We start from the raw sequence: 25,886 nt of genomic DNA on the forward strand, positions 1-25,886 counted from the left end.
CGGATTGCACAAAAGCTTGACATACATTCATACACCCACACAACACATTCCTTCACCATGGCACAGAGAGAGACATGAGGGTTTTGGAAGGATCAAGAGTTTAAACCACACTGAGAGGCAGGAAACAGAAGAACCACGCTGCCAACGTTAAAACAAACCGATGCACAAACATTGTATTTGCCCCAAATCTGTTTATTTCATCGTAGTTTGGTTGTACACAAGCTCGTAAAGATTGTCTAGATTACATACATTGATATAAAAGGCACAAAAAATGCATTGCAGTTTCTTCTTGACAGCACGCAGTCGATGTGTTCAAGTGTTTCCCTCCGGAGATATTCACAAACGGCCTGTACAAACATGCGATTCAGCGCTTACTGCCACTCCGGACATGGCTTTCTACAGCTCTGTACACGCTTTATCGCCGGGTTTACAAAAATGTTTCAAATACATGCGTTTTTTTAAGCCTGAAATTATACAAGCAGTTACTGTACAGTGATACATGTGGTAGAAAAGAAATGCTTACATGTATTTTACAAGTGAAAAGTGACCTTGCTCTTATTGCCTTGAATTTACACGGGGCGTTCATATACAGAAGAATAATGTACAATGCAGTGTGGGTAGCTCAGCAAATGTGAATGGAATCCGCAAATGTGCTGAAAGTGGCAAAAAATGATCATATAAAGTGGAGAAAGATGATTGCAAAAGTATGTCTCCAACCCCCTGTCGCGAGTTGGACTATAGGCCAGGTGGTGGTACTACAGCAAAGAAATAAAAATTTAAATCCACAGCGCAAAGGTTGACCGGGACCTACAGCTTTCTGAAAGGTTGGATTTTGTGGAAATTGTTGTCTATTTACATCAACCTTTTCTCAATTCGAAATCCAACAGTTTTTAATCCTTTTGTTTTGGTCCACTCAAGCCCACTGCACTGATTGGTCAGAACAATCACGTGGTGCGCGGGGAGGGGAACTATGGGCTGCAGAATCACCGCTAGAGGAACCATTTAGAGGAAGGAACCACGCGGATGCAACCAGGATTTCTGTTGGAATATTGTGTAATCTGTCAGTAATGAGGCGATAACATTATGGGAACAATGTCATTCACTTGTCAAGGGCAGCGGGCGATTCATACAAACTTTCCAGAACAGGAAAATTCAATCGTCTTCTGACTTTACACTGCCTCGAATAATTAAAACAAATACAATAAAAATATGTCTTGAAATATTTACAAAGGAATCACAGACGTTTCCAGTCGGACGCGGCGTTTTTGTTTAAATCGTGGTCAAACGGGCCGTGTCCAGAACCTCAGATCTGAGACACTACAGAGAGCTACAAACTCTCCTGAAGTTCACTCTTCATCTGTTCTATTAATTAGGAGGTTCTTAATCTCAATGATTACAAATAATGAAGGAAATTGTAGCATGATTTAGTTTTTGACATGTCTAAGTCCATTCATGGTTGTGACAGACAATCAATACCAACGTTTTGATATTTGCAATAGTGACAAGACATTGAAATCAATCCTCAGTTAAAATTCAATTCAAAAGTCAATTTTCCAGAATTAATATTTTTGTTTCGGTGCATATGTTTGTTAGACCAAGTGTATGTCTATGATTAGTATTATTTTTGTCTTATGTTAACTTATTTTTGTCTTTTTATTTTATTTATCTTTTTGTTTTTCAATTTAAATTTAAATTTTCTCTCTTTTCCCTATTAAGAATATGAGAGGTTCTGTCGATAGGAGTTTTGTTTATAAGAGTTTTTTTTCTCTATTAAGAGTGTTTTCAGTTCTTTTCTTCTGTATCTACTTGCGTTGCAACACTGAAATTCCCCCATGTGTGGACAGATAAAGGCATATCTTATCTTAATACCCTCCAATGAATGGTGAGGAGAAGATTAAATCTACTCCAAAATCATTAACACCAAATAGAATCCGAGTATTATTTGGTTTTGTATGGAAACAAGAGTCACTGGTTTCTCCCTTTCCACCAATAGAAACGTATCTCTCATTCGTGCACTTCAGTTTTACCATTTTATTTTGGTAACACACACAAAGGCGGTGACGGGGAATCCTCTGGTTTGACCGTTTGTTGTGAACCCGGAGAGTCTTGTAAAGCCCCTGTGGATCATGGACACGGCCTGCTGACTGAAAACGCTCCACCATCCAATCTGAACCTCAGCGCGTGGCGTGTAAACAAAGCGTGCAAAGTAAACGTTAGCAGCTCGCGGTACATTCGCGCGGTGGTTTGAACTCGGTCAGAAGCAGCATCGGATGGACGGTTGGATGGGGACGGACTCAAAGCGAGCGGCGAGCGGTGCATATTTGAATGTAGCCCTTTGAGAAAAAGTAACAGTGAGGAGCTCCAAACACCCGCCTGAGCTAACGGCTAACAGCTGGCGGCTAACGGCTAGCAGCTAATGGCTAGAAGCTAACGGGCTAACAGCCTGACGTTCACGGGCCACAACAAGGAACAACCGAAGCAACAAGGAATATATTTCACGCAGTAGTAACTTGTCTTAAGTGAATTTTCATTGAAATTAGCATCTAGTGTTGCATTGTCTTCCACTTTTTAGATGTAGTGTATGAATACGATGAATATAATGAATATTAACGGCGATTTGAGAGTAAAAACATCTGAAGAACAGCACATTTGACTGAAGTCCACTAGTTCTTTGGGCCTGGATTACTCATTACTTTCTGATCCCAATGTTCTGGACAAGAACAAAACGTTTCATTCACGTTTAAGACAAAAGCCCTTGATTCAAAAAATAAAGAAATAAGTTTAAGCGCTTCTCAGTCTCCGGTTCACGGTCCTTTTCTACTCAAGAGCTAAAGACTTTCAGTGACTTTAACTTTTAGAAACAAAGATCAAAACTGCTTGTGTTGAAAAAAATATTCCAAACAAATGAAAAATACACCTAAAAAATTTCAAACAATCCATAAATAGAATAAAAGAAAATAAAAGAAGATGAATTATATGATGAAAGAAATAACATTAATGACAAAAATGGAGATTAAATAAAAATAATAAAAACATTTACAATTAAAAAATATATATTAAAAATGATATCAATATTTCTCATTTACTCCCTTATATTGTCCCTAATCTAATAATAAAAATAATACATTATAATGCGTCATAACGAGTTTGTTTTACATTATCATTTTCTTGTGCAAATATCCTACTACGGATGTGTTTTACAGACGTTGCAACCTGCGACTTACAAATAAAGTGATAAAGTTCAAAAAAAAGCGTGGACTTTTGCCAAAACAACTCAATATTTTGGAAGACGATTCTTTTCTTTTTTTACAATTTACAATATGTATACGCCATAGTTTAGATTCTATTCATAAAACCGGCAAATGGCTCTATAATATGAGAACGCATTTTGGATTCACAGTTAACTCTTTTGTATTCCATTCTAGTGTTTCAGTTTTTGTTTCCCTTTTTGACCTCTAGAAAAACGGACACAGCTAAATATCTGTCGACAAATCATAAAAGTTGAACTGTTTCACTATGGATTCCAAAATATAAGCCTGAAAACCAATATGGCTGTAGAATTCACCTCTGAACTCATAAATAACAGGTGATTTTTGTTATTTTCTTAGCACCATTCATTAATATTTATCCCATTTAACATTGTGTATATAATATTTTGTCCATATTTAAATGTAAATGTTAAATGTAATAAAAAAGTGTGTAATTCATTCACTCGTTCGTTACAGTCACAGCTGTCCTGGGGCAGACTGACGGAGAATTGCATCTTTTTTGACCTCCAACGATCACCTGCTCATTCAGCCATTCATCAGCAAAGTGAAGCGCCCCGCCCAAGGACACAACAACAGTGTGCCACGCCTTCTCCAACAATTCTACCATCTGAACTACGGCCACCACTTTAGATACATGTCTCTACACTACGTCATATATTTAGCAATAAAATGTTCGTATCAGATGTTAAATATGGTTTTGTTCAGTTTGAAAGTCAAAAGAACAGGTTTTTTGTTTTTGCTTTTCCCCGTGTGTGCTCCTTCGGGCCACCGTACTTCCCTTTTCACATTCGCTTTGTGTGTGTTTCGAGCTCGTGTCAAAGAAGCGATGCATTCGAGTGACGTAAAAAAAAGAAAAAAAACACATATTGCTCGAGTGATTTTCGCGTTGGAACACAGACTTCAAACAGTTTTTCGAGGACGACCTGCATTCCTCGAGACACGTTTTCACATCTGACGAAAAAAAAAAAAAAGGCTATATATTTGTGTAACAGTCTGGCAGAAGTCCGCTCCTCCTTCGTCGCAGTTCGTTTTCGCTCTCGCGTTTTCACCTCCCGTCGACTTTACGGCGTGTGCAACTTCAAGCTTCGCGCGGCGGCCGTTTCAGGAGTTTATTGCATGAAAGAGTTCCTCGTTTTTTGGGACTTTCCTCCTCGGCGTTTGGTACTGAGCGGCGGTGATGGACGCTCGGCTCGTGGTCAGTCCTGGGACGCAGACGCAGAGCGGCTTTGGACAACTCGGGGTCTAATGTACATTTCTGTTCTTCAACTCGGCCACAATAGAAGGAGACAAGCGCCCCCTGCTGGCAACGGAGCTGCATGGAGTAAAAGAAAACGCAGCAAAGCTAATTTCAAGACGCTAGTGGGTTTTGTGGCGTGAATGCAACGTCGTGGGGTCAGAAATAAAGTGATGTCCCTTAAAAAAAAAAGTCCAGATCGTCAATGGCCGATGCTGATTTTTATGATGTGAGATTTAAATGACTAAAAGCTCAATAACTGCCTCTGCCGTGCACTGATCTACATAAAACAGATTATAATAACGAAAAATTATATCAATAGAATTTTTTTTGTACATTCACAACCCTGTTTTACAACCGGTCAATAACAATAAAGCAATAAAGTGTCAAAATGAAGCTTTACGTCATTCCTCTGCTGAATATTTAAGGCCAAAAAGTGTAAATATTGGCCTGAAATATCCGTCTATCGCGACAGAAAAAGGAAACGTCTTTAAATAAATAGAATTATTGTGCGTGTTGTTTTGTGAATTATAAAATGCTAAAGAGTAGGGACGGTGCTTGAACCCCGAAACTCTGAATACGTCACAGGGTCGACAGTCACGGACATGTAAACGATGAAATATATCCTCACTAGAGCCGGACTCTCTCTCAGGTCTTTAAAGCATCAGCCAGAACATTACGACAGGAGAAGTCAGTCCAGTTTTATTAATTATGTTATATTTGAGTCGTTGTACTTAATCTGTGTTGTAGTTTTACAGAAGATCATTGGTTTGAGTCTCGGCCCGACCGGACTGAACAGGTTTGTCCCAACAAACTCCATCATCTCTGTGGATTCAGCTCAATGTCTGAGGACCAAGAATCTCAGGTTTTACTTTGAGGTGACTGGATTTAAACACAGACAGTTGAAACATAAAATAAAATAGAATATTAAATGACATTATATTATATTCAAAAAAATATTCAACATTTTTTTCTGTTCATTGGAACTATGTAATTTAACCAGATTGTTTCAAAACCCAACATTTGTTTTGTTTCAACATAGATAATAATTAAAACCGAAAAATATGCCAGATATATAAATACTTTGGTAACTCTTTAATTTAAGGACCAAATTTTAATTGCTAACCAAGTGGTAATTGGTATGCAAGTTATTAATTACGGTATTAGGTCTTTTATAAAGCACTTACTAAAGTATTAAGATAATGTCCACTAACAACCATATGAGGCATTTGTTACTTAAACTGGCAATGAAGATAAGATATAATATAATATTTCCATAAAGCCAGATTTATGGCTCTAACTCTCTTCCTGTCGTAACGAGCCGGCTGACGACTCTGGGTGACGTCGGTGCAGTTGCGTGTTGAATATTTGCTGTGCGCGTTTTGGCTTTGCTTGTTTGCCGCTGCGTCCCGGGACCCTTCCAGAGTCTGGGACCCTTCCACAGTCCGGGACCCTTCCACAGTCCGGGACCCTTCCACAGTCCGGGACCCTTCCACAGTCCGGGACCCTTCCACAGTCCGGGACCCTTCCACAGTCCGGGACCCTTCCACAGTCCGGGACCCTTCCACAGTCAGTCCGGGACCCTTCCACAGTCCGGGACCCTTCCACAGTCCGCTGTTCCTGCATTCACTGTTGTTCTTGTTCATGAGTTTGGCAAACATCTGCTGCAGCTGCGAGCGCGAGGCGTTGAGCACGGAGTGTCTGTGGCGCGGGCTGCCGGGCGGCGGGAGCGTTCCGGCGTGGCGGCGAGGCGGCGGAGGCAGGGCCGGCCCAAGTCTTCAGGGGGCCCTAAGCGAAAACATTTTTGGGGGCCGCTCACCATGTCATCAGAATCAGTTTTATTGCCATTGTCACTGAACAATTCACATATGGGAACTTTCTTCAACGCAAACAAAGTGCAATAAAACGCCAGGGCATCCGTTTGCCATCTAGGTTTATTCTCAGCACCTCACAAGCTCAAATATTGATAACTTAAATCCCACAATGCAACTTGGTATTCCGCTGACATCATCTCTACTCCCTCTACAAATAACACACCTCCCAGATATGTTTTTGGGCGTATTTGTGGGCTTTAAGGGTCGACAGTCAGATTTTCAGACCTTTTTGGTGTATTCTGGTGCATTTTAATCTGGTCCAGCCGGCTAAAGTAAAATGTAAATGTAAAATGTTGAGGTTGTGATGCTATAAAATGATGATGAGATGAAACTGTGCCAGATGACTAAAATGACTAAAGCCAGTTATTAATACATTAGTGTACTTAAATACTCAATACAATTCTGGCTATGAAAAAACATTAGGGTCAAATTGTTTTCATAGCAAAATAAATGTACCTAAAACATACATTTGTTGAACATCTATTTGTTGAATACCAAGTTAAATATCATACAGAACTATGAACCACTGGAGGGCCACAGTGTATTTGTTAATACTAATTAACATTAATAACTAATGTTCTTATTAGACATAATTGATATAAGTTAAAATGTACATTCTCTATTTAACTGAAAATGTATAAGTAATAGTTTTCCTTACTAATTTATCTTTTACTGCTCCCAACTGTTCCTTCTTGCCAAAGTGACAAAACAAGTTATATTAAATTAAACAAATAGCATAAGCATTGCTTGATAACACTCATAAAACTGCACAGTACAAAAATGTAATTCCCAGAGAATGAACAGAACGAAGTGAAGATCCAAACCCAGCTGTAGTGAAGAGACTGCGTTTCTGCAACTTTGCCACTTTGATATAAAAATATATAATATTATTGTATAACAGACCTAATTATAATATGTCTGGTTATTTTTTACAATCAATTTATTATAATTTATAACAAATAGTCTAATGGTGCTTTTTAAATAAATTGAAATGTTTTATTGCTCTATCAAAAGTGAATTAGAATGTAAATGTTTGTTCTGATCAAATCAAATCAAATCAAATCAATTTATTTTTGTAAGGCCCAAAATCACAACAGTTGCCTCTGAGGGCCACAGGGAGAAATGAATCAACAATGTCTGTGGTGGCGATGGAGTCAGACAATGTCTGTGGTGGCGAGGGACGATGTCCCAGGGTCCTCTGTCCTTAGACTCTCCTTCTCGGCCAGGAAAAACTACAAAAAAAAAAACCTCTTTGGGAAAAAAGCGTAGAAACCTGGAGGAGTTCCAGTGAAGGAGAGATCCCACTCTCACAGACGGACAGACGGACACGAGGGAGACTGGAACCCACTCTTCAGGCAGATGAGGGACCGTCCACACAGGGCAGGGACACTTCACCAGGAGAGGGACATCTGGGTCCACAGGTGTGAGAGAGTGAGAGAAAGAAAAAGAAGGCGGTGAACAGTTTGCAAGTGGAATCAAAAAATAAATCTTGTTTGATAGCATAAGTAGTCAGAAGAAGAGGATAGTGCTCAAGCTGTCATACTTCCCCCAGCACAGTTACTCCTAGGGCAGCGTAGCTGAAGCTGTGGGTTTATGTTTCTGTTCCTAACTAGTCTGACCATAAGCGATTTAAAGAGGAACGTTTTAAGCCTGGACTTAAATGAAGAGACTGTGTCAGCAGATTTAACATGGGTCGGGAGCTGATTCCATAACACAGGAGCTTGGGAGCTAAACGCTCTAACTCCTACAGTACTTTTAGAGACTCTTGGCACCACCAGAAGGCCGGCATTCTGAGAGCGAAGAGCTCTGTTTGGATGATATGGTTCTATAGCATCTTTGAGGTAGGACAGGGCCATGTCATTTATGGCTTTGTAGGTCAAGAGTAGAATTTTGAATTTGATTCTAGACTCGACGGGAGCCAGTGAAGAGACTTCAGCACTGGCGTAATGTGCTCTCTTCTTTTTGTTCCTGTTAGTAATCTTGCTGCTGCATTTTGAACCAGTTGAAAGCTTTTTATGGAGCTTTTAGGACACGCTGCAAGCAGGAGTTACAGTAGTCTAATCTAGTCGTTACAAATGCATGGATAAGTTTTTCGGCATCACTTTTAGGCCGGATTTTTCTGATTTTGGCTCTTGTTGCGCAAATGGAAATAGGCTGTTTTACAAGCTTGATTTATATGAGCTTTAAATGAGAGCTCCTGGTCAAATAAGACTCTGAGGTTTCTTACAGTAGAACTGGAGGCTACACTGACATTGTCCAGTGTGACTATCTGCTCAGATAGAGCGTCTCGTAGATGCTTAGGGCCAAGCACAATGACCTTGGTTTTTTCAGGGTTAAGAAGCAGGTAGTTTAGTGTCATCTAGGTTTTTATCTCCTTCACACAAGTACTAAGTCTGTCTACTTGATCGCTCTGATCAGGTTTCATTGATAAATACAGCTGAGTGTCGTCTGCAGAGCAGTGGAAGTTAATGTCATGTGACCTGATAATGTTGCCTAACGGCAGCATATAAAGAGTAAACAGAATTGGACCGAGTACCGAACCCTGTGGCACACCGTAAATTACTTTAGAGCTTGGTGAGGAGCTCTGGTTTACATTAACAAATTGGAACCTATCAGATATATAGGATTTAAACCAGCTGAGGGCGGAGCCTCCAACACCTACATCACATTCTAACCTCTGCAGTAGAATGTTGTGGTCGATGGTGTCAAACGCTGCGCTGAGGTCCAACAGAACCAGGACTGAGACCAGTCCATCGTCAGCGGCTAATAACAAATCATTTGTGACTTTAACTAGTGCAGTTTCAGTGCTGTGGTGGGCTCTGAACCCTGCTGTGGTGGGCTCTGAACCCTGCTGTGGTGGGCTCTGAACCTGCTGTGGTGGGCTCTGAACCCTGCTGTGGTGGGCTCTGAACCCTGACTGAAAAACTTCAAATAAGTTAGTGTCCTGCAGGTGGCGACAAAGCTGTTTTACTACAACTTTTTCAAGGATTTTAGAGACAAAGGGAAGATTATAAATAGGTCTGTAGTTTAACAATAGGTCGGGATCTAGATTAGGCTTTTTCAGAAGAGGTTTAATGACTGCATGTTTGAAGGACTGTGGAACATAGCCACTTTGGAGTGAAGTATTTATTATATTAAGAATAGAGTCTATAATTAGGGGGAGAATGTCTTTGAGGAGCTTGGAATGGGGTCCAGGACACAAGTTGAGCTTTTAGAGGACATAATGGCTGAAGTTCTCTGTGCTTGATCAACAGCTGTGAACCTTTCTAAGTTTACAGGTGGATTTATATGGGACGTTAGATTTACAGCTTGGGCTAGTTCAGGGCTAATAGTGGGGGTAATTTCATCTAATTTATCTCTGATTGTTTTTATTTTATTGTTAAAAAATAGGAGGAAATCATCAGAGCTAAGTGTAGCTGGGATTGAGGGCTCTACTGCTGTGACAGTTTGTTAGCCTAGCTACAGTGCAGAAAAGGAATTTAGTGTTACTTTTGTTGACTTCTATTAGATTTGAATAATATCTGGTTTGGACCTTACGCAGAGCCTGCTCATAGGACAGCAGGCAACTTTTCCTGCTTTTAGGGATTCTTCGGTGTGAGAGCGACGAAATAATCCCTCTAGCTTTCTAACTCTTTGTTTATGTGAACGCAGTTCTTGGTTGTACCAGGAGGAGGCGCTTTGACCTAATGACCTTCTGTTTTAACGGCGCGACAACGTCAAGAGCAGACTTCAGAGAATTCATGGTCAAGTCGACAAATTGATCACTTAAACTGGGACTAAAGCTGTTCTCAGCAGGATCACATGACGTGATCACATGACATGATCACATGACGTGATCACATGACATGATCACATGACATGATCACATGACATGATCACATGACATGTCACTGAATATTGGCTCTATTATTTCTTTGAGTTTTGAGATAGATTTTTCAGATATTGTCCTTTTCATTATAACTTTATTTTGTGGGACTGGATGATCTTTAAGAATAAACTGAAAGGTAATCAGGAAATGATCTGACAATATTGGGTTTTGAGGGAGGACAATGAGGTCACTAATCTCTGTTCCATACGTTAGGATAAGATCCAGAGTGTTCTTGTGAGTGTGAGTCGGTTTATTTACATTCTGAGTGAAACCAATGCTGTCTAACAAGGCGCTGAAGGCATCACTGAGAGCGTCATCACTCATGTTCACGTGGATATTAAAGTCTCCAACTATAACTATTTTATCCCAGGCTAACACTAAGTTTGATATAAAGTCAGAAAACTCTGTTAAAAACTCTGAATAGGGACCAGGAGGTCGGTAGATAACTATGAACAAAACTCCTTTTTGGTTTTTCATATTTGGACATGTGATCGACAGCATAAGGCTTTAAATGAGTGAAATGCATTGTTAGTTTTAGGGCTCATGAGTAGGCTTGAGTGTGAGATCACTGCCACACCACCACCTCGGCCTGTGCTCCTGGCAGTCTGAAAGTTAACATGGGTGGGTGGGGTTAACATGGGTGGGTGGAGTTAACATGGGTGGGTGGGGTTAACATGGGTGGGTGGGGTTAACATGGGTGGGTGGAGTTAACATGGGTGGGTGGGGTTAACATGGGTGGGTGGGGTGGACTCATTTAGTCTGACGTAGTCGTCTTGTTGAAGCCACGTTTCAGTTGGAGCTGAAGATCTATGTTATAGTCACTAATTAATTCATTAACTAAGAGCGATTTGGAGGAAATTGCTCTAATGTTTAGCAGTCCACATTTTACGTGTTTATTCATTTGTGTATTTGTGTCATTTGTGATTGTTATTTTCCTTAAGTTATTTGGTCTGACGCCTGAAATATTTTTTCTGAGATGTGACTTTTTGGCATTATTTGTATGAGGAACACGAGGGACACACACAGTCTCTATCTGTCTCGAATCTGAACACTTCACATGTAACAGAACGGGCGAGAGTTCAGCGACAGAGGAGCGTCTTGAACTGCTGCTCTGCACCTGGGGCTCATCCCTAGATGGTCACTTAACACGACTAAGACTATCGGTCAAATTCCGAAATAATAGGGATGTACCCTCCGAAGTCGGATGGATGCCATCTCTGCGTATGAGCCCGGGCTTTCCCCAAAACGCACTCCAGTTATCAATAAAGACAACGTTGTTTTGAGGGCACCATCTGGATAACCAGTTGTTGAATGCTGAGAGACGGCTGTACAATTCAGCATTGATCCGATTGGGCAGGGGACCAGAAAATATTACAGTGTCTGACATCGACTTCGCTAGGTCACACACCGCGGCTACTTGAACTTTGAGCACCTCTGATTGTCTCCGACGGGCGTCGTTACCGCCTGCGTGAATCACGACTCGCCGGAAACGGGTCCAACTCTGCTTTAAGATCCTAAGGTTTCCTTCGATGTCACCCATTCTGGCCCCCGGGTAACACCTAACGCTAGCAGCTGGCAGCTTCACGTCTCTAACAATAGAACTCCAGATTACAAGAGTTTCTCTAGTGTGTTCAGCGGGCGTGTGATCGCTGAGGGGAGAAAACCTATTATAGACGTGAAGCTCACGGCGCTCTGAGGTTCGGCGTTTAGCGCCTTGTCCCCTCCGAACTGTCACAAATTGGTCCCTATTCTGTTCCTGGTCTAGTCCCGGCTGCACGGGAGACGCTGAGGGGCTGAGCTCGGCCTTACTGCTACTGCTAATGCTAATGCTACGCCCTGCAGCGCGGTCCGGTAGCCCTCACGCTAAAACCGAACTATAACTGGACTTAAGCTCCTCTAAACAGCGGATCCGCGCTTCTAACTCCGTAACCCTGGCCTCCAAAACTACCACTACACTGCACTTCACGCACCTGTCGTCAGAGAAGGAGCCAGGGTTCTGACTCGACATATGACAGCTCAAACAGGTAAAGGTAGATCCAGCCATGACGCTAGCGGCTAGGCTACGCTAGGCTAGTTCAGGCTGGGGCTAGAGAGTGAGGAGGGCTTTTTAATCCACGAAATACTGAAAAGTGAGTGGGTTGAGGCTCCGGATTGTTTGCGGGGAAATCAAACGTTCACTTTCGTGTATATGATGCGTAAATAGTGTGTATAATTCGTGGATTAATCGGTAAAAGGCTCTAAGAACGAACAGCTCTGAAAACGCGACACACTCACCGGAAATGACGTCACAAACAGAACATCACACACTGGACTCCTGCATGAAACAATGCTGCGATGTGATTGGCTGATGGACCTTACATGCATAAACCTTTACGTTCCTCTCATTGCACGTTAAAGGCGGTATGGACGATTTTTCGGCGATTTGAGAACGCAGGCGGAAGTGCGCATGCGCACTTCCCCGTGCGGACCGATACAACACACACGTGCATTTGTTTATTAGCGCAACGGAGCGCATTGCATCGCTCGTCTCCCGTAGATTTCTGTCCACTTCGGCGTCAGCTCGAACTGTCTTTCTCCGTCTTCATTTTGCCCCGTACACTGAGGGAACTATATTATGATAGATCCATGCGCTTAGGCACGCGGAAACGTGGGGACGAGCCTGACGTGGCTGCAGGTGAGCGGTAGGTGCGTTCTATGATTGATACGTGGCAGGACAAATGATTTATCCACGCCACGAGGAAATATGATAAAAAATTTGCTGAAAAAAATCGTCCATACCACCTTTAAGAAGTCAAAGTAAAACAGACATCACGAGTCACGATTGATCTCATACATGGTGATGCACGGGCTGCATGTGTTTGGAGAGGGAGAGAGAGCTTCAAACCTGCTCATCTCTAACTGAGGCTGCACTGCTTGTTCTGTGTGACTGAACGCCGCACACTGTTCACTCCAAAGTCTCATGTCAGAGGTTCTGGACGAGACGGCGCTCGTCTCCGGTCCGGAGTCCGCCTCTTAGTAAATGGGGCATAGACGCCACCTCACCGCCCTCACCTGCAGCTAACACTCCCGGGCGTAAATCTTAAGCTTATTATCCTTCATTCAGACATATTGTGCGCGGTGCTCGCTAAGAGGTCTCGTCTCGCCGCCAGCCTGAGGTATAACAATCAGACCAGCATTGTTTGAATTTTGTTTTGTTTTGCATGTACAACAATACTACCTTTAACTGTAAGCAGAGGAATTAAACTCTGTGTGGTGAAATATTCCAACAGTAAGTGGTTATCAAAGCCAGCTGCGTTATGAGCAATAAACTTATAATCGCGATTTGTTACATCTAAAGTGTTTCACAAGATCACAAATATAGTCTTAAGTGTTAAAATTGAATAAATAGGTGCCATGACGTTCAGTCAGCTCATGTATCTTAAAGATAAACTTGTGGTAAAGAGAGAAGTTGATGCCCATCGCCCCAGAGTGCATGTTGAATGACATGGTTTTCAGAATATGCTACATAATCCAACAACTTCATTGATTAATTCAAGAAACATTTATTCCGTCTAATATAATACCAGTCGTAAGTCAGTGCTAAAGTATAATTGGTGGAAAAGTCATTTTTTGAGGTAATTAAAGCTAAGAGCATCAGGTGTCTTTGACTGATACATGGATAGAAAGCTGCAGGAATCAGACCAGCATTTTTGTCATACATGTATAACCCTATTACCTTTAACTGTAAGCAGAGCGATTAAACTCTGTGTGGTGAGATATTCCAACACTAAGTAGGACAGTCCACAAACGTGTTGATGTATTTGCTTTTCTGTCATGTTGAGGACGTTGTCGTGTTTAAATATATAGAGTGGTTTTAGAACATCCACAGCTCTTCAGTCCCAGATTGTGGACCCAAACACAAAGTGAACTAAACCAGTGAGAGTTTTGGTCACTGAGAGCAGGACTGAGGCTGAGCTGCAGTGACCAATGAATGAGCTCAGATAAACAACACCATTAAAACTCAAAGTTCAAACTGTTTTTTAGAAAATGAGTTTTGACTTTTTTTTCCCCATCTTGACCTTGTTCATAATAAACTAGTTTATAAATATATCAGAAGATAAAATTAACCTAATCTGACTCTTTATGAGTTTTGTAAAGTGGCATTTTGTTGAGTTCATTGTGAAGCTCCTCTTGAGGAATTACAGAAACTTATCTTAGATTTGTAGAGTTCATTCAAAAAATAAAAGTGAAACTTGTGAACACACAACAGAACAGAGACACTGAGGACAGAGACACAGAGACACTGAGGACAGAGACACAGAGCACAGAGGACAGAGACACTGAGGACATAGACACTGAGGACAGAGACACTGAGGACAGAGACACTGAGGACAATGGACTAAAGACAGAAGAAAACAACATGCATCAAATGATAAATGGGACTAATGTCCATGTCTCTTCACAGACTGAACACAGGACGTCTGATACTGAGAATGACATTGAGCCTGAAACAAACTGCTAGAACAATCTGTAAATGAAATGTGAATATTACTGGGAGGAACCATTGAACACCAGAGTCGATCCTCAAGGGCCTTTGTCAGTCACACACTTTAACAGCAGAAGCCTCTGGAAAAACTCTCCTCTATAAAACATGTTCTGAAGTCTTTGAACAAACTGAATGTGACGCCGTATCACAGACGTGGCTTCAGAAGCACAAAGTGGCACAAGTCAATCTCCAAGTTCTGACTTTTAGACAACAAATAGGAACAATAGTGGCCTCGTGTACGGATCAAACATTAAGAAGTACGACTGCAAAACAGACGTCACACATTATTGATCATGTTTTGGAAAGTGTCACGGTGGAAAGTGAAGTTTAAAACATGTAATGCTTAGTTGTGTGTGTCGACCACCGGGAACAAATGTGACCACCTTTAAAGAAAAAATGGAAGAAATGTTGAATAAGACGGGCACAGACAAAGTCCAAATAGCAGGTGGAGACTTTAATCTAGACTTGGTAAATCCACTTCAACTGAAAACAAGCTCAGATTTGATCAATTCCATGTCAATAAGAGAAGCCCGATAACAAGGCAAACGCCAACACTGATAGATCATACTTTTACTGACAGAACAGAAGGAAACATTTGGAGGGCTCTGTTCATTTGTGATAGAAGTGACCACCTGCCCGTATTTACAGTGTTTCAAAATGTCTTTAGGAAGAGAAATCAGACACAGACTCACTCTAAACGTATAAGGCAGAAAACATGGAAACATTCCAGAAGGATCTTTGTGCTTAAAGATGGAGTGAAAGTGACTCAACTACAGACGTGGATGTGGCACATGATGCTTTCCTGCACAGATTTATTGAGCTGGATCATAACAACTGTCCTGCAACAAATCAAGATAAAGGAGATTTATAAAACAAAGCCATGGAAAACCAAAGCAATAGAAAACACATGTAAAAAGAAGAAAAAGTACGATATAAAGAACTTGTAACGCAGAGAACAAAAGAGGCAGAAAATAGATGTAAAAAACACAAAACTAAACTAATAAGTATAATTAGAAACAGTTAGAAGGAATATTATCATAAGTGACTTGAACAACAGAGACACAATATGCAAAAGACATGGAAAGTGATAAATCATTTAATAAAAACATCAAACAAACAAGATATTCAAAGTTATTTTAGAAGGATCTCATAGTGATCAGAAACTCAAAAGACACAGCAAATGAATTCAACAAATACTTTGCTAATGTGGGTAATAATGAACAAATGACATAAAAGAGTCTAAAAACAAACATGAGGAAATGAATAATAGGATCAATACAAATGTGTTTTCAATGTTTGTATCAGATGTGAACAAAAAAAACTCTTCACTCACTGAATATTGTGCTTTATTATTTTGTAAAGATCATATTTGATTCAAACAGTGATTTGTTCAAAACAGACACTTGTGTGAGGCCGATGTCTGAAGTTTGTTTTCTTCTCAAATAAATGTCTGAAGTTTGTACAGATTTGTTTTATTTCACACACATTAGAGCGAGTCTGTCGGAGCGCACAGAGACACTGAGGAGCCATAAGAGCAGACCCCAAACCCAGGGACCAGAGAGTGAGTGAATGTGGTGTTGAAGATGTGGAGGAGGATCAGTCGCTCAGAGGAGACTGTGTAGAAGGACAGAGAGCCAGCAGGACAGTCCACAAACACTGCTACTGTCCCACAAGAGGAGGACAAGGACTGAGGGACGGAGGTGTGTTCTTTATTATGAAGAACAGAGAAACCATCTTTAGAACAGAACAGACTCCAGGACTGATCATTCCATCCAAACCAACTGTCATTACTGTTTCCTTTCCTTCTGATTCCTCTGTAAGACACTGATATAGAAACACTTCCACTCCACTGGACCTCCCAGTAACAGCGACCAGTCAGACCAGTGTCACACACAAGCTGAGGACAGTCATCAAATCTGTCCTGATGATGTGGATACAGCTGCTCCTCTGTCACAATTGTCACCTTCTTGTTGTTGTCAGACAGTTTGAGTTTTCTGTGAGCTGTGTTTGGATCCAGAGTGAGATCACAGAAATCTGATGGAGAGAAGACACAACACAGCAGCAGTTAGTCCCCTGTGCGTCTCAACATGTGGACACACACTTTATCAGGATTTGACTCTATTTAGTCTTCAAATGTACAGGATTTAATTATGGTTCTCATTTCTATATTTCTTAGTTGCACCAATCCAGTGTGTTTCATGACATGTCGAGTGTAAGAGTTGAATTGTCAGTAGTTTGTTGGTGCAGTGGACAAAGTAAAGCTCAGTGTGACGTCACTACACACATTGCTTCACTCCTCAGTGCTTCATGACACACACTTTCTCCTTTCAAATGTCTCTATATGAATCCACAGTCACTTGTGCTTGTGTGTAGACAGTCCTGTGCTGAGTCAAACAGCTGTGTCTGTGTCAGTGTCTTAATAACTCTGTGTTCAGTGATGGACACAGTCTGAGGCCACGCCCACAGAAGAGAGAGAGCCAATGAGAAAACAACAGTAAAGTCTGTTCAATCATAAGAATCATGTGTAGTATTAAAGTGCTGTTTGTGTCAGAAATAACATCCTAAAACTAACCAGTGTGAAATGACTTAAGTCAGACTTACATCTCCAGATGGGATTCATCCATCGTTCTCCTTTGGGCCTCAGTCTGAAAGAAACACACACATCAGTGTTTTTCACAGAGGATTTTCACTTCATGTGAGATGAAAGGTTTGTTCTGTAGAAGCTGACAGAGGTTCTCAACCTGTGGTACACGCCCTTCAATGTGGAGACATCATTTAGATCTGTAAGTGTGACTTTGATGTTTTAGTCTGACAAATGTCCTGTTTCAAACAAAGAGGCAAATCATCTGAAACTCACTTTTATCAGAGGAAAAAACAAATACATATTTAGTCTCTTTTTATTACAGTGACCCACAGTGACCCATGGGGCCCAGAGTGAGCCACAGGGCCCACATGACACAGTGACCGACGGGACCCACAATGACCCACCGGACCCAGAGTGACCAACAGGGCCCAGAGTGACCAAGAGGGCCCAGAGTGACGCAGTGAACCATGGGGCCTAGAGACCCACCAGAACCACAGTGACCCACACTGCCCACTGTGACCCACGGGACCCACAATCACCCACGGTGACCCACAGGGCCCACAGTGACGCAGTGAACTACGGGGCCCAGAGTGACCCACGGGGCTCACAGTGACCCAAGGGGCCCACAGTGACCCATGGGGCCCACATTGACCCAAAGTTACCCATGTGGCCCACATTGACCCACGGGGCCCAAAGTGACAAAAGGGGCCCACAATGACCCATGGGGCCCACATGACCCACGGGACCCGCAGTGACCCAGTGAACCAAAGTTCCCAGATTGACCCACGGGATCCACAGTGACCCACAGGGCCCACATGACACAGTGACCCACAGGACCCACAGGACCCACAGGACCCACAGGACCCACAGGACCCACAGTGACCCACAAGGCCCACAGTGACCCAGAGGGCCCAGAGTGACGCAGTGAACCACAGGGCCTAGAGTGACCCACTAGAAACAAAGCGACCCAAGGGACCCACATTAACCTACGGGGCCCAAAATGACCCAGTGACTCACAATGACCCACAGTGACCCACTGGGCCCACATGACATAGTGACCCACGGGACCCACAATGACCCACAGGGTCATTGTGGGTCCCGTGGGCCAGATCACAGCAGCGTCTGGTTCATCCTTTACTTAAAGTAGATCCTCTCTGGTCCCCACATTTCATATTAAACTTTTCCCGCATTGGCCCCGTCACACCTGCCTCCAGTTAAGGAGGTGTTGACCACCTCATTATATCATGGAGCACTGGGGCCTCACGGGGAGAGGTATGGTGACCCTCAGGGGCCGACCTCCCTCACGAGGAGCTGTATGATGAACCTCAGGGGCCGACCTGCCTCACGAGGAGCTGTATGATGACCCTCAGGGGCCGACCTGCCTCATGAGGAGCAGTGTGATGACCCTCAGGGGCCGACCTGCCTCATGAGGAGCAGTGTGATGACCCTCAGGGGCCGACCTGCCTCACATGGGGCAATGTGATGACCCTCAGGGGCCGACCTGCCTCATGAGGAGCGGTGTGATGACCCTCAGGGGCCGACCTGCCTCACGGGGAGCGGTGTGATGACCCTCTGGGGCCGACCTGCCTCACGGGGAGAGGTGTGGTGACCCTCAGGGGCCGACCTGCTTCATGAGGAGCGGTTTGGTGACCCTCAGGGGCCGACCTGCCTCATGAGGAGCAGTGTGATGACCCTCAGGGGCCGACCTGCCTCACGAGGAGCGGTGTGATGACCCTCAGGGTCCGACCTGCTTCACGGGGAGCAGTGTGATGACCCTCAGGGGGGCCGACCTGCCTCACGAGGAGCAGTGTGGTGACCCTCAGGGGCTGACCTGCCTCACGGGGAGCAGTGTGATGACCCTCAGGGGCCGACCTGCCTCACGAGGAGCAGTGTGATGACCCTCAGGGGCCGACCTGCCTCACGAGGAGCAGTGTGATGACCCTCAGGGGCCGACCTGCCTCACATGGGGCAATGTGATGACCCTCAGGGGCCGACCTGCCTCATGAGGAGCGGTGTGATGACCCTCAGGGGCCGACCTGCCTCACGGGGAGCGGTGTGATGACCCTCTGGGGCCGACCTGCCTCACGGGGAGAGGTGTGGTGACCCTCAGGGGCCGACCTGCTTCATGAGGAGCGGTTTGGTGACCCTCAGGGGCCGACCTGCCTCATGAGGAGCAGTGTGATGACCCTCAGGGGCCGACCTGCCTCACGAGGAGCGGTGTGATGACCCTCATTGTCCGACCTGCTTCACGGGGAGCAGTGTGATGACCCTCAGGGGGGCCGACCTGCCTCACGAGGAGCAGTGTGGTGACCCTCAGGGGCTGACCTGCCTCACGGGGAGCAGTGTGATGACCCTCAGGGGCCGACCTGCCTCACGAGGAGCAGTGTGATGACCCTCAGGGGCCGACCTGCCTCACGAGGAGCAGTGTGATGACCCTCAGGGGCCGACCTGCCTCACGGGGAGCGGTGTGGTGACCTTCAGGGGCCGACCTGCCTCACGGGGAGCAGTGTGATGACCCTCAGGGGCCGACCTGCCTCACGAGGAGCAGTGTGATGACCCTCAGGGGCCGACCTGCCTCACGAGGAGCAGTGTGATGACCCTCAGGGGCCGACCTGCCTCACATGGGGCAATGTGATGACCCTCAGGGGCCGACCTGCCTCATGAGGAGCGGTGTGATGACCCTCAGGGGCCGACCTGCCTCACGGGGAGCGGTGTGATGACCCTCTGGGGCCGACCTGCCTCACGGGGAGAGGTGTGGTGACCCTCAGGGGCCGACCTGCTTCATGAGGAGCGGTTTGGTGACCCTCAGGGGCCGACCTGCCTCATGAGGAGCAGTGTGATGACCCTCAGGGGCCGACCTGCCTCACGAGGAGCGGTGTGATGACCCTCAGGGTCCGACCTGCTTCACGGGGAGCAGTGTGATGACCCTCAGGGGGGCCGACCTGCCTCACGAGGAGCAGTGTGGTGACCCTCAGGGGCTGACCTGCCTCACGGGGAGCAGTGTGATGACCCTCAGGGGCCGACCTGCCTCACGAGGAGCAGTGTGATGACCCTCAGGGGCCGACCTGCCTCACGAGGAGCAGTGTGATGACCCTCAGGGGCCGACCTGCCTCACGGGGAGCGGTGTGGTGACATTCAGGGGCCGACCTGCCTCACGGGGAGCAGTGTGATGACCCTCAGGGGCGACCTCCCTCACGAGGAGCTGTATGATGACCCTCAGGGGCCGACCTGCCTCACGGGGAGCTGTATGATGACCCTCAGGGGCCGACCTGCCTCATGAGGAGCAGTGTGTTGACCCTCAGGGGCCGACCTGCCTCACGGGGATCAGTGTGGTGACCCTCAGGGGCCGACCTGCTTCACGAGGAGCAGTGTGATGACCCTCAGGGGCCGACCTGCCTCATGAGGAGCGGTGTGATGACCCTCAGGGGCCGACCTGCCTCATGGGGAGCGGTGTGATGACCCTCAGGGGCCGACCTGCCTCATGGGGAGCAGTGTGATTACCCTCAGGGGCCGACCTGCCTCATGGGGAGGAGTGTGATGACCCTCAGGGGCCGACCTGCCTCACGGGGAGCAGTGTGATGACCCTCAGGGGCCGACCTGCCTCACGAGGAGCAGTGTAATGACCCTCAGGGGCCTCACGGGGAGCGGTGTCCATGGTAAAGTCTGGCACAGAGAACAGCTCATAGAACCTTTACTTAAGCAGACGTCTGAATCAGCTTCACTGTTTCTGCTTTGACGCTTTGACTTTGAAATAGAAAAATGTGTTAATTCAAGTCAGAGCTGGTCTTCCTTCTGATGTTTCATAATGAGTGACAGGCGTGTAGTGTCACTCCAAACGTCCAAATGTATGTGTTTTGACTGAAAACCGCTTCACTGCGCGAGCCTCGAGCTGGTTTAAAACTCCGGCTTCCGCTGTGACCCAGAACATGAGGCTGTGAGGCACAGATCCGGCGCGGCTGAAAACACAGGCTTTTTGCACTTTTCCCGTGAGAATAGACAGATCTCTGCTCTGTGGCCGACGAGCACGAATGAACACTTGGAGAAGGACGAGAAGAACAGCAGTCAGAGAGGAAACTTGCTCTTTGGGACATAAAACACTTGGATCTTGTAAACTCAGAACTCACTCTTTTTGTCTGCAATCTGCAGAAAACAATCTTATTTGAAACATCACGTGTCCTTTAGGACCTGAGGCGTGTGGCAGGTGAAGCACCGCGCTCCTGTGTACTTTCCAGATCCATACAATCTACAAATACTCCAAACAAATATGGTTTTCATGATTTTCCATAACTTGATTGTTTTCTGAAAGTACGAGTACCAGATGCTGGTAGAAAACAGTGAATCCAGGAAACATTTCTTTCACTTCTAGATTATAGTGATATTATATATATGCATTCTACAGCAGCAGTGTTAAAACCTCTGAACTCTGATTATCACTCAACTCTAAGGTTCAACTCTGAGGTTCAACTCTAAGGTTCAGTTCTGAGGTTCAACTCTGAGGTTCAGTTCTGAGGTTCAGCTCTAAGGTTCAGCTCTGAGGTTCAGCTCTGAGGTTCAGCTCTGAGGTTAAGGTCTGAGGTTCAGCTCTGAGGTTCAGCTCCGAGGTTCAGCTCTGAAGTTCAGCTCTGAGGTTCAGCTCTGAGGTTCATTACAGACGAGAAAGGTTCTGTCTTTTGTTTGTGTTTTAGGCTCTTTTTGGCTTTTGCCTGATTATTTATCCAGTTTGTTGCACATTAGTTCAAGTTTTCACTGTTTAAGGTTCAGGACATGTTTATCTCACAATCACATTGTAGGCGAATGGAGATGGACATTCCACGGCCAGATAACAGAAAATCTCTCTTTGAACATTGGGGGTTTTTCGTTCTCCCTCTGTCCCCCACCGCAGGGGAGCCGCTGTGACTTGTGTGATAACAGATCTTCTCCCCACAGTCTTACAGGAGGACGCCCCGATGAACTATGTTTTATGTGATTATGCCATGAATGTTTGTCCGAATCAACTCCGTACACCGCATGTTTCACCTTGTGTTACGTATTTTTCCACTGTTTAAGGTTTTGTATTCCCAATGCTTTAACTCGAGTGCACATCACAGGTGAAAGAAGATGTAAAATGTATCTACCTCAAGAAATAATGTGTACAAACTGCCCAAAAGTGTTTAACGTGTAAATGTTAAAACAGGGTTTAAATGTTTTGCCATTATTTACGTTACTCTAGCTTTATTTTCTCGACCAGGAAATGTTAAACGGGAAGTCTGCGCAGTAGCGCCCGCCCCTTTCGCTCCCAGCATGCCCTGCGGGCCAGGTATCAAAAGGACGCTCCAAGCTAGAAACGCTCTCTTGTTCTCTTGCTCTTGCTCTTCTCATCCCTTTTGTCTTCTCTCTTGGAAGCCGTCTCCACGGACGAGCTTTTTCACTTTTCCTTTGTCTCAACAAAATCCGTCCGTCACGTGGTCGACAAGGCCATGCCAGCCCTGGACTCTGAAACCACCTGAAACCACCTGGAACTACCTGGAACTACCTGGAACTAAGCTTAAGCGCTAAACCGGACAGAGACTTTCTTTGCTACTTCGTTTCTTTTCTTTTTGAAGTAATCTACGCCGTTTACGTGGATCAGCGCTACGTCCTCATCTGAGTAAAGGCCGCGTGAGGAGCTAACACGCCGCGAAAGCGTTCTACCGCTAAGGAACTCCCGGACATCGCCTCCGTTGCCACCGGCGCCAAGGACCTCACAGCACGTCGCAGCCCACCGCTCCACGCGACGCCCCGCTCCAAGGCCAGCACACCGCTCCAAGGCCAGCACACCGCTCCAAGGCCAGCACACAGCTCCACGGCCGCCGCCCGCTTCACGAACCTTCGCCGCCACACCGCTCCACGCGACGCCTCGCTACGGACCTTGTCCGCGGACAAGGACAAGTCGGACCGAGTCTCTACAGAACCGTAAGCCGAATTCAGAGTGCGGTTTCTTTTGTGGCGTGATTTGGGTAGAGCTCAGCTGTTCCTCCTCCCTTTAGCTTCTCACTTTCCCTCTTTTTGATATAGATTAGCATAGACACGTTTGATTATCAAAGGCAAAACCCTGGTTTAACATTATCTGCACGAAATTTGCTGTTAAATCTGATATAACATCACCTGTGATTTACCTGTGCGCATTTCTGCTTCGGTGTTATTGATTACCCTTTTGATAAATAAACTACACGAAAGAGTTATTGACTATTGTTTGTTTGAATAGACTATGTGTAAGTCCCTGAATCGTGAAACACCCTTCAGACCTTTTTAACGAGCGCGATTAAGGACCGTATCTTAGCTCTTTGGGTTTAACCCTGGTGCCCCGTCTTGTCTCGTTTCTGCTAAGAAATCTCCCTTAATTATAAACTGAATACATGTAGTTTGAGACCCTACATATTTGGTGCCCCGTGTGAGAAACTACGATGACCACAGGGACGCGCGACGAGATGACCGTGGGGACACTCGCAGGTACCCCGACGACTTCAGGGACACTCGTAGGTACCCCGACGACTTCAGGGACACTCGTGAAGACTATCGCGAGGGCAGAGACCCCGATAGACGCCATCGAGGCCCGACCGACCATGACTTCGACAAAATAGCCAGGCATATCTCTCGGTTTGAGCCCAAGCCAGGCGTCGCTAACGACACCAGCGCGTACCTGAGAGACATCGACTTCTATGCTAGACGCCTGTCGGATCCGTCAATCAAAGACAAGATCTTCTTGATCAAACTAACGTCCAGCCGAGACGTTAGCAGCTTCATGGAACGCCAACCTCCTTACGTCCTGAAGGACTATGAGCTCTTGTGTCATGCTCTCCTCGAAGAGTACTCAGATACAGGCACCTCAATAGGGTTGCCTGCTGCCCTGATGTTCAAGCAAGACAGACACAAGGCTCCTCAAGCCTACTACGACCGATTGAGGAAAGCGTATTTTGGATCACAAAATGAAGCAGGGATGGAGGAGGACAAACATTTCAAATCTTTGTTCCTACAGAACCTCCACCCCGCAACCAGCTACCACCTGGGCGTGGCAGCCTGCCCAATAACTCAAAGCAGCCGCCAGCTGCGAGATTTAGCGGTAAGGAGCTACACCAAACAGGCAGGAACAACAATCAGAACCCAAGGCCACTCTTCCGTCCTGAGCGTCGAAAGACCTCTCGAGCTAGAGGGCACCTTGGAAAACCATCGCTCGGGAGACACCCGAGGACCGCAAAGACCGTTTAGGGACAGGGAGAACGCCTCAGGTAGGTATAACAACCGAAGGGATGCCAGACCGTTCAAAAGGGACTCCCGGCCTAACGGCTCAACGAAGGAAGAAACCCAAGGAGACTCCGCAGGTAAGTCTCGACGCTTCGAACCTCAGTAAAGAACAGCTGAGTAAGGTGCTGAAAATGATCCAAGACATGAAATGGAACCAGAAAAATAAAGCGGAGGTCCTCGCCGTAACCTCCCTCGGACCTGAAACAAGTGATAACTCAGCGCTCAGCCAATCGGAAGACGAGTTAGAAAACTTCTATCGGAGCCCTGTGGACCTGGACCCTCTGTCGGAAACACCTGTCACTGGGGACCAACCCCCTGAAGACCAGGAACTTGACAGCGACGATCAAATGCCACCGGAGGCCAACGACGTCTTTGTGGTCCAGGTAAGTTCTATCTCCAGCCCACAGGATTACGAGCCGTCGACCATCCAATGCGAGCCCCCCTTTACCCAGTTTCTTGGTAACCTTTCCGAAAAGGGAGCTGCACGCAAGCTCTATCTTTCAGTCCTCTTGGAGGACAACTTCGTGCATGACGCACTCCTTGATACAGCCGCCGACATCAGCTTGATCTCTCGCGAACTTTTCAGAACCTTACAAAAAGTGGCCCAGCACTCTCAACGAGAACTGAAGTCACAGCCCTGCTGCTTGGAAATCCGACCTTACTCTCAGGTCAACACCACCCTTGACGAGGTGGCCCTGATCCAGATAACGATCGGCCCCATGAAACTGATGCATCCTGTTTACGTTTCACCTTTGAATTCTATTCCCCTTCTTTTAGGTCAAGAGCTGCTCAGTCGCTTCGAGCCACTAGTTGATTTTAAACGACTCAAAATCTGGGCACAAGTCCGTCGACCTCTGCCCATGCCCCAATCAACTCCGCCAGTTCAGTGCTGTGCCATCGTGGCCCCTCCCAAGGTTGACGTGCCGCCAGACAAAGACCTCAACGACCTAGCCGACTCCCTGGCAAAACAAGGAGCCCTTGAAGGGGCTCCCTGTAACTTACAGGCTGACTCACTGGACAGTGAGTTGATGCCCACCCAGCCCACCCTTTCGGTGGCCGCGATCACACGGCCCCGTGCTGTCACCGGACGGCCCCAGCCCGATCGCGCCCTTCTTGAAGTGTCTCCGACCTTCGCTTCCTCTGACCTTGTGTCTCTACAAGCAGCCGATGGGGCCATAAGCCGCATCATCGGTTTCCTTCCTGCGCCAAGTGCCATCCCTCCTGATGCATTTGCTGCCGACGCATCTCTCGCCGCGCTGTGGCGCACAAGAG

General features: G+C 45.7%; 2 protein-coding genes across 2 annotated transcripts in view; both read right to left on the minus strand.

Moving 5' to 3' along the window:
• The window catches only part of LOC140377870 (protein NLRC3-like), a 111,862-nt gene that overhangs the window by 82,114 nt on the left and 3,862 nt on the right, over positions 1-25,886 (minus strand). The gene's annotated exons all lie outside the window — the stretch shown is intronic.
• On the minus strand, positions 16,095-17,530 carry LOC140377896 (stonustoxin subunit beta-like). Its single transcript, XM_072463508.1, has 2 exons — positions 17,372-17,530; positions 16,095-16,804 (listed from the first exon to the last, which is right to left on the minus strand). The coding sequence occupies exons 1-2, from the start codon at positions 17,388-17,390 to the stop codon at positions 16,257-16,259; spliced, it is 567 nt and encodes a 188-aa protein (XP_072319609.1). The 5' UTR covers positions 17,391-17,530; the 3' UTR covers positions 16,095-16,256.

This window comes from Eucyclogobius newberryi, unplaced genomic scaffold (assembly GCF_026437365.1).
Source record: "Eucyclogobius newberryi isolate DKJ021-1_F unplaced genomic scaffold, fEucNew1.0.hap1 SCAF_4, whole genome shotgun sequence".
Classification (NCBI taxonomy): Eukaryota; Metazoa; Chordata; class Actinopteri; order Gobiiformes; family Gobiidae; genus Eucyclogobius; species Eucyclogobius newberryi.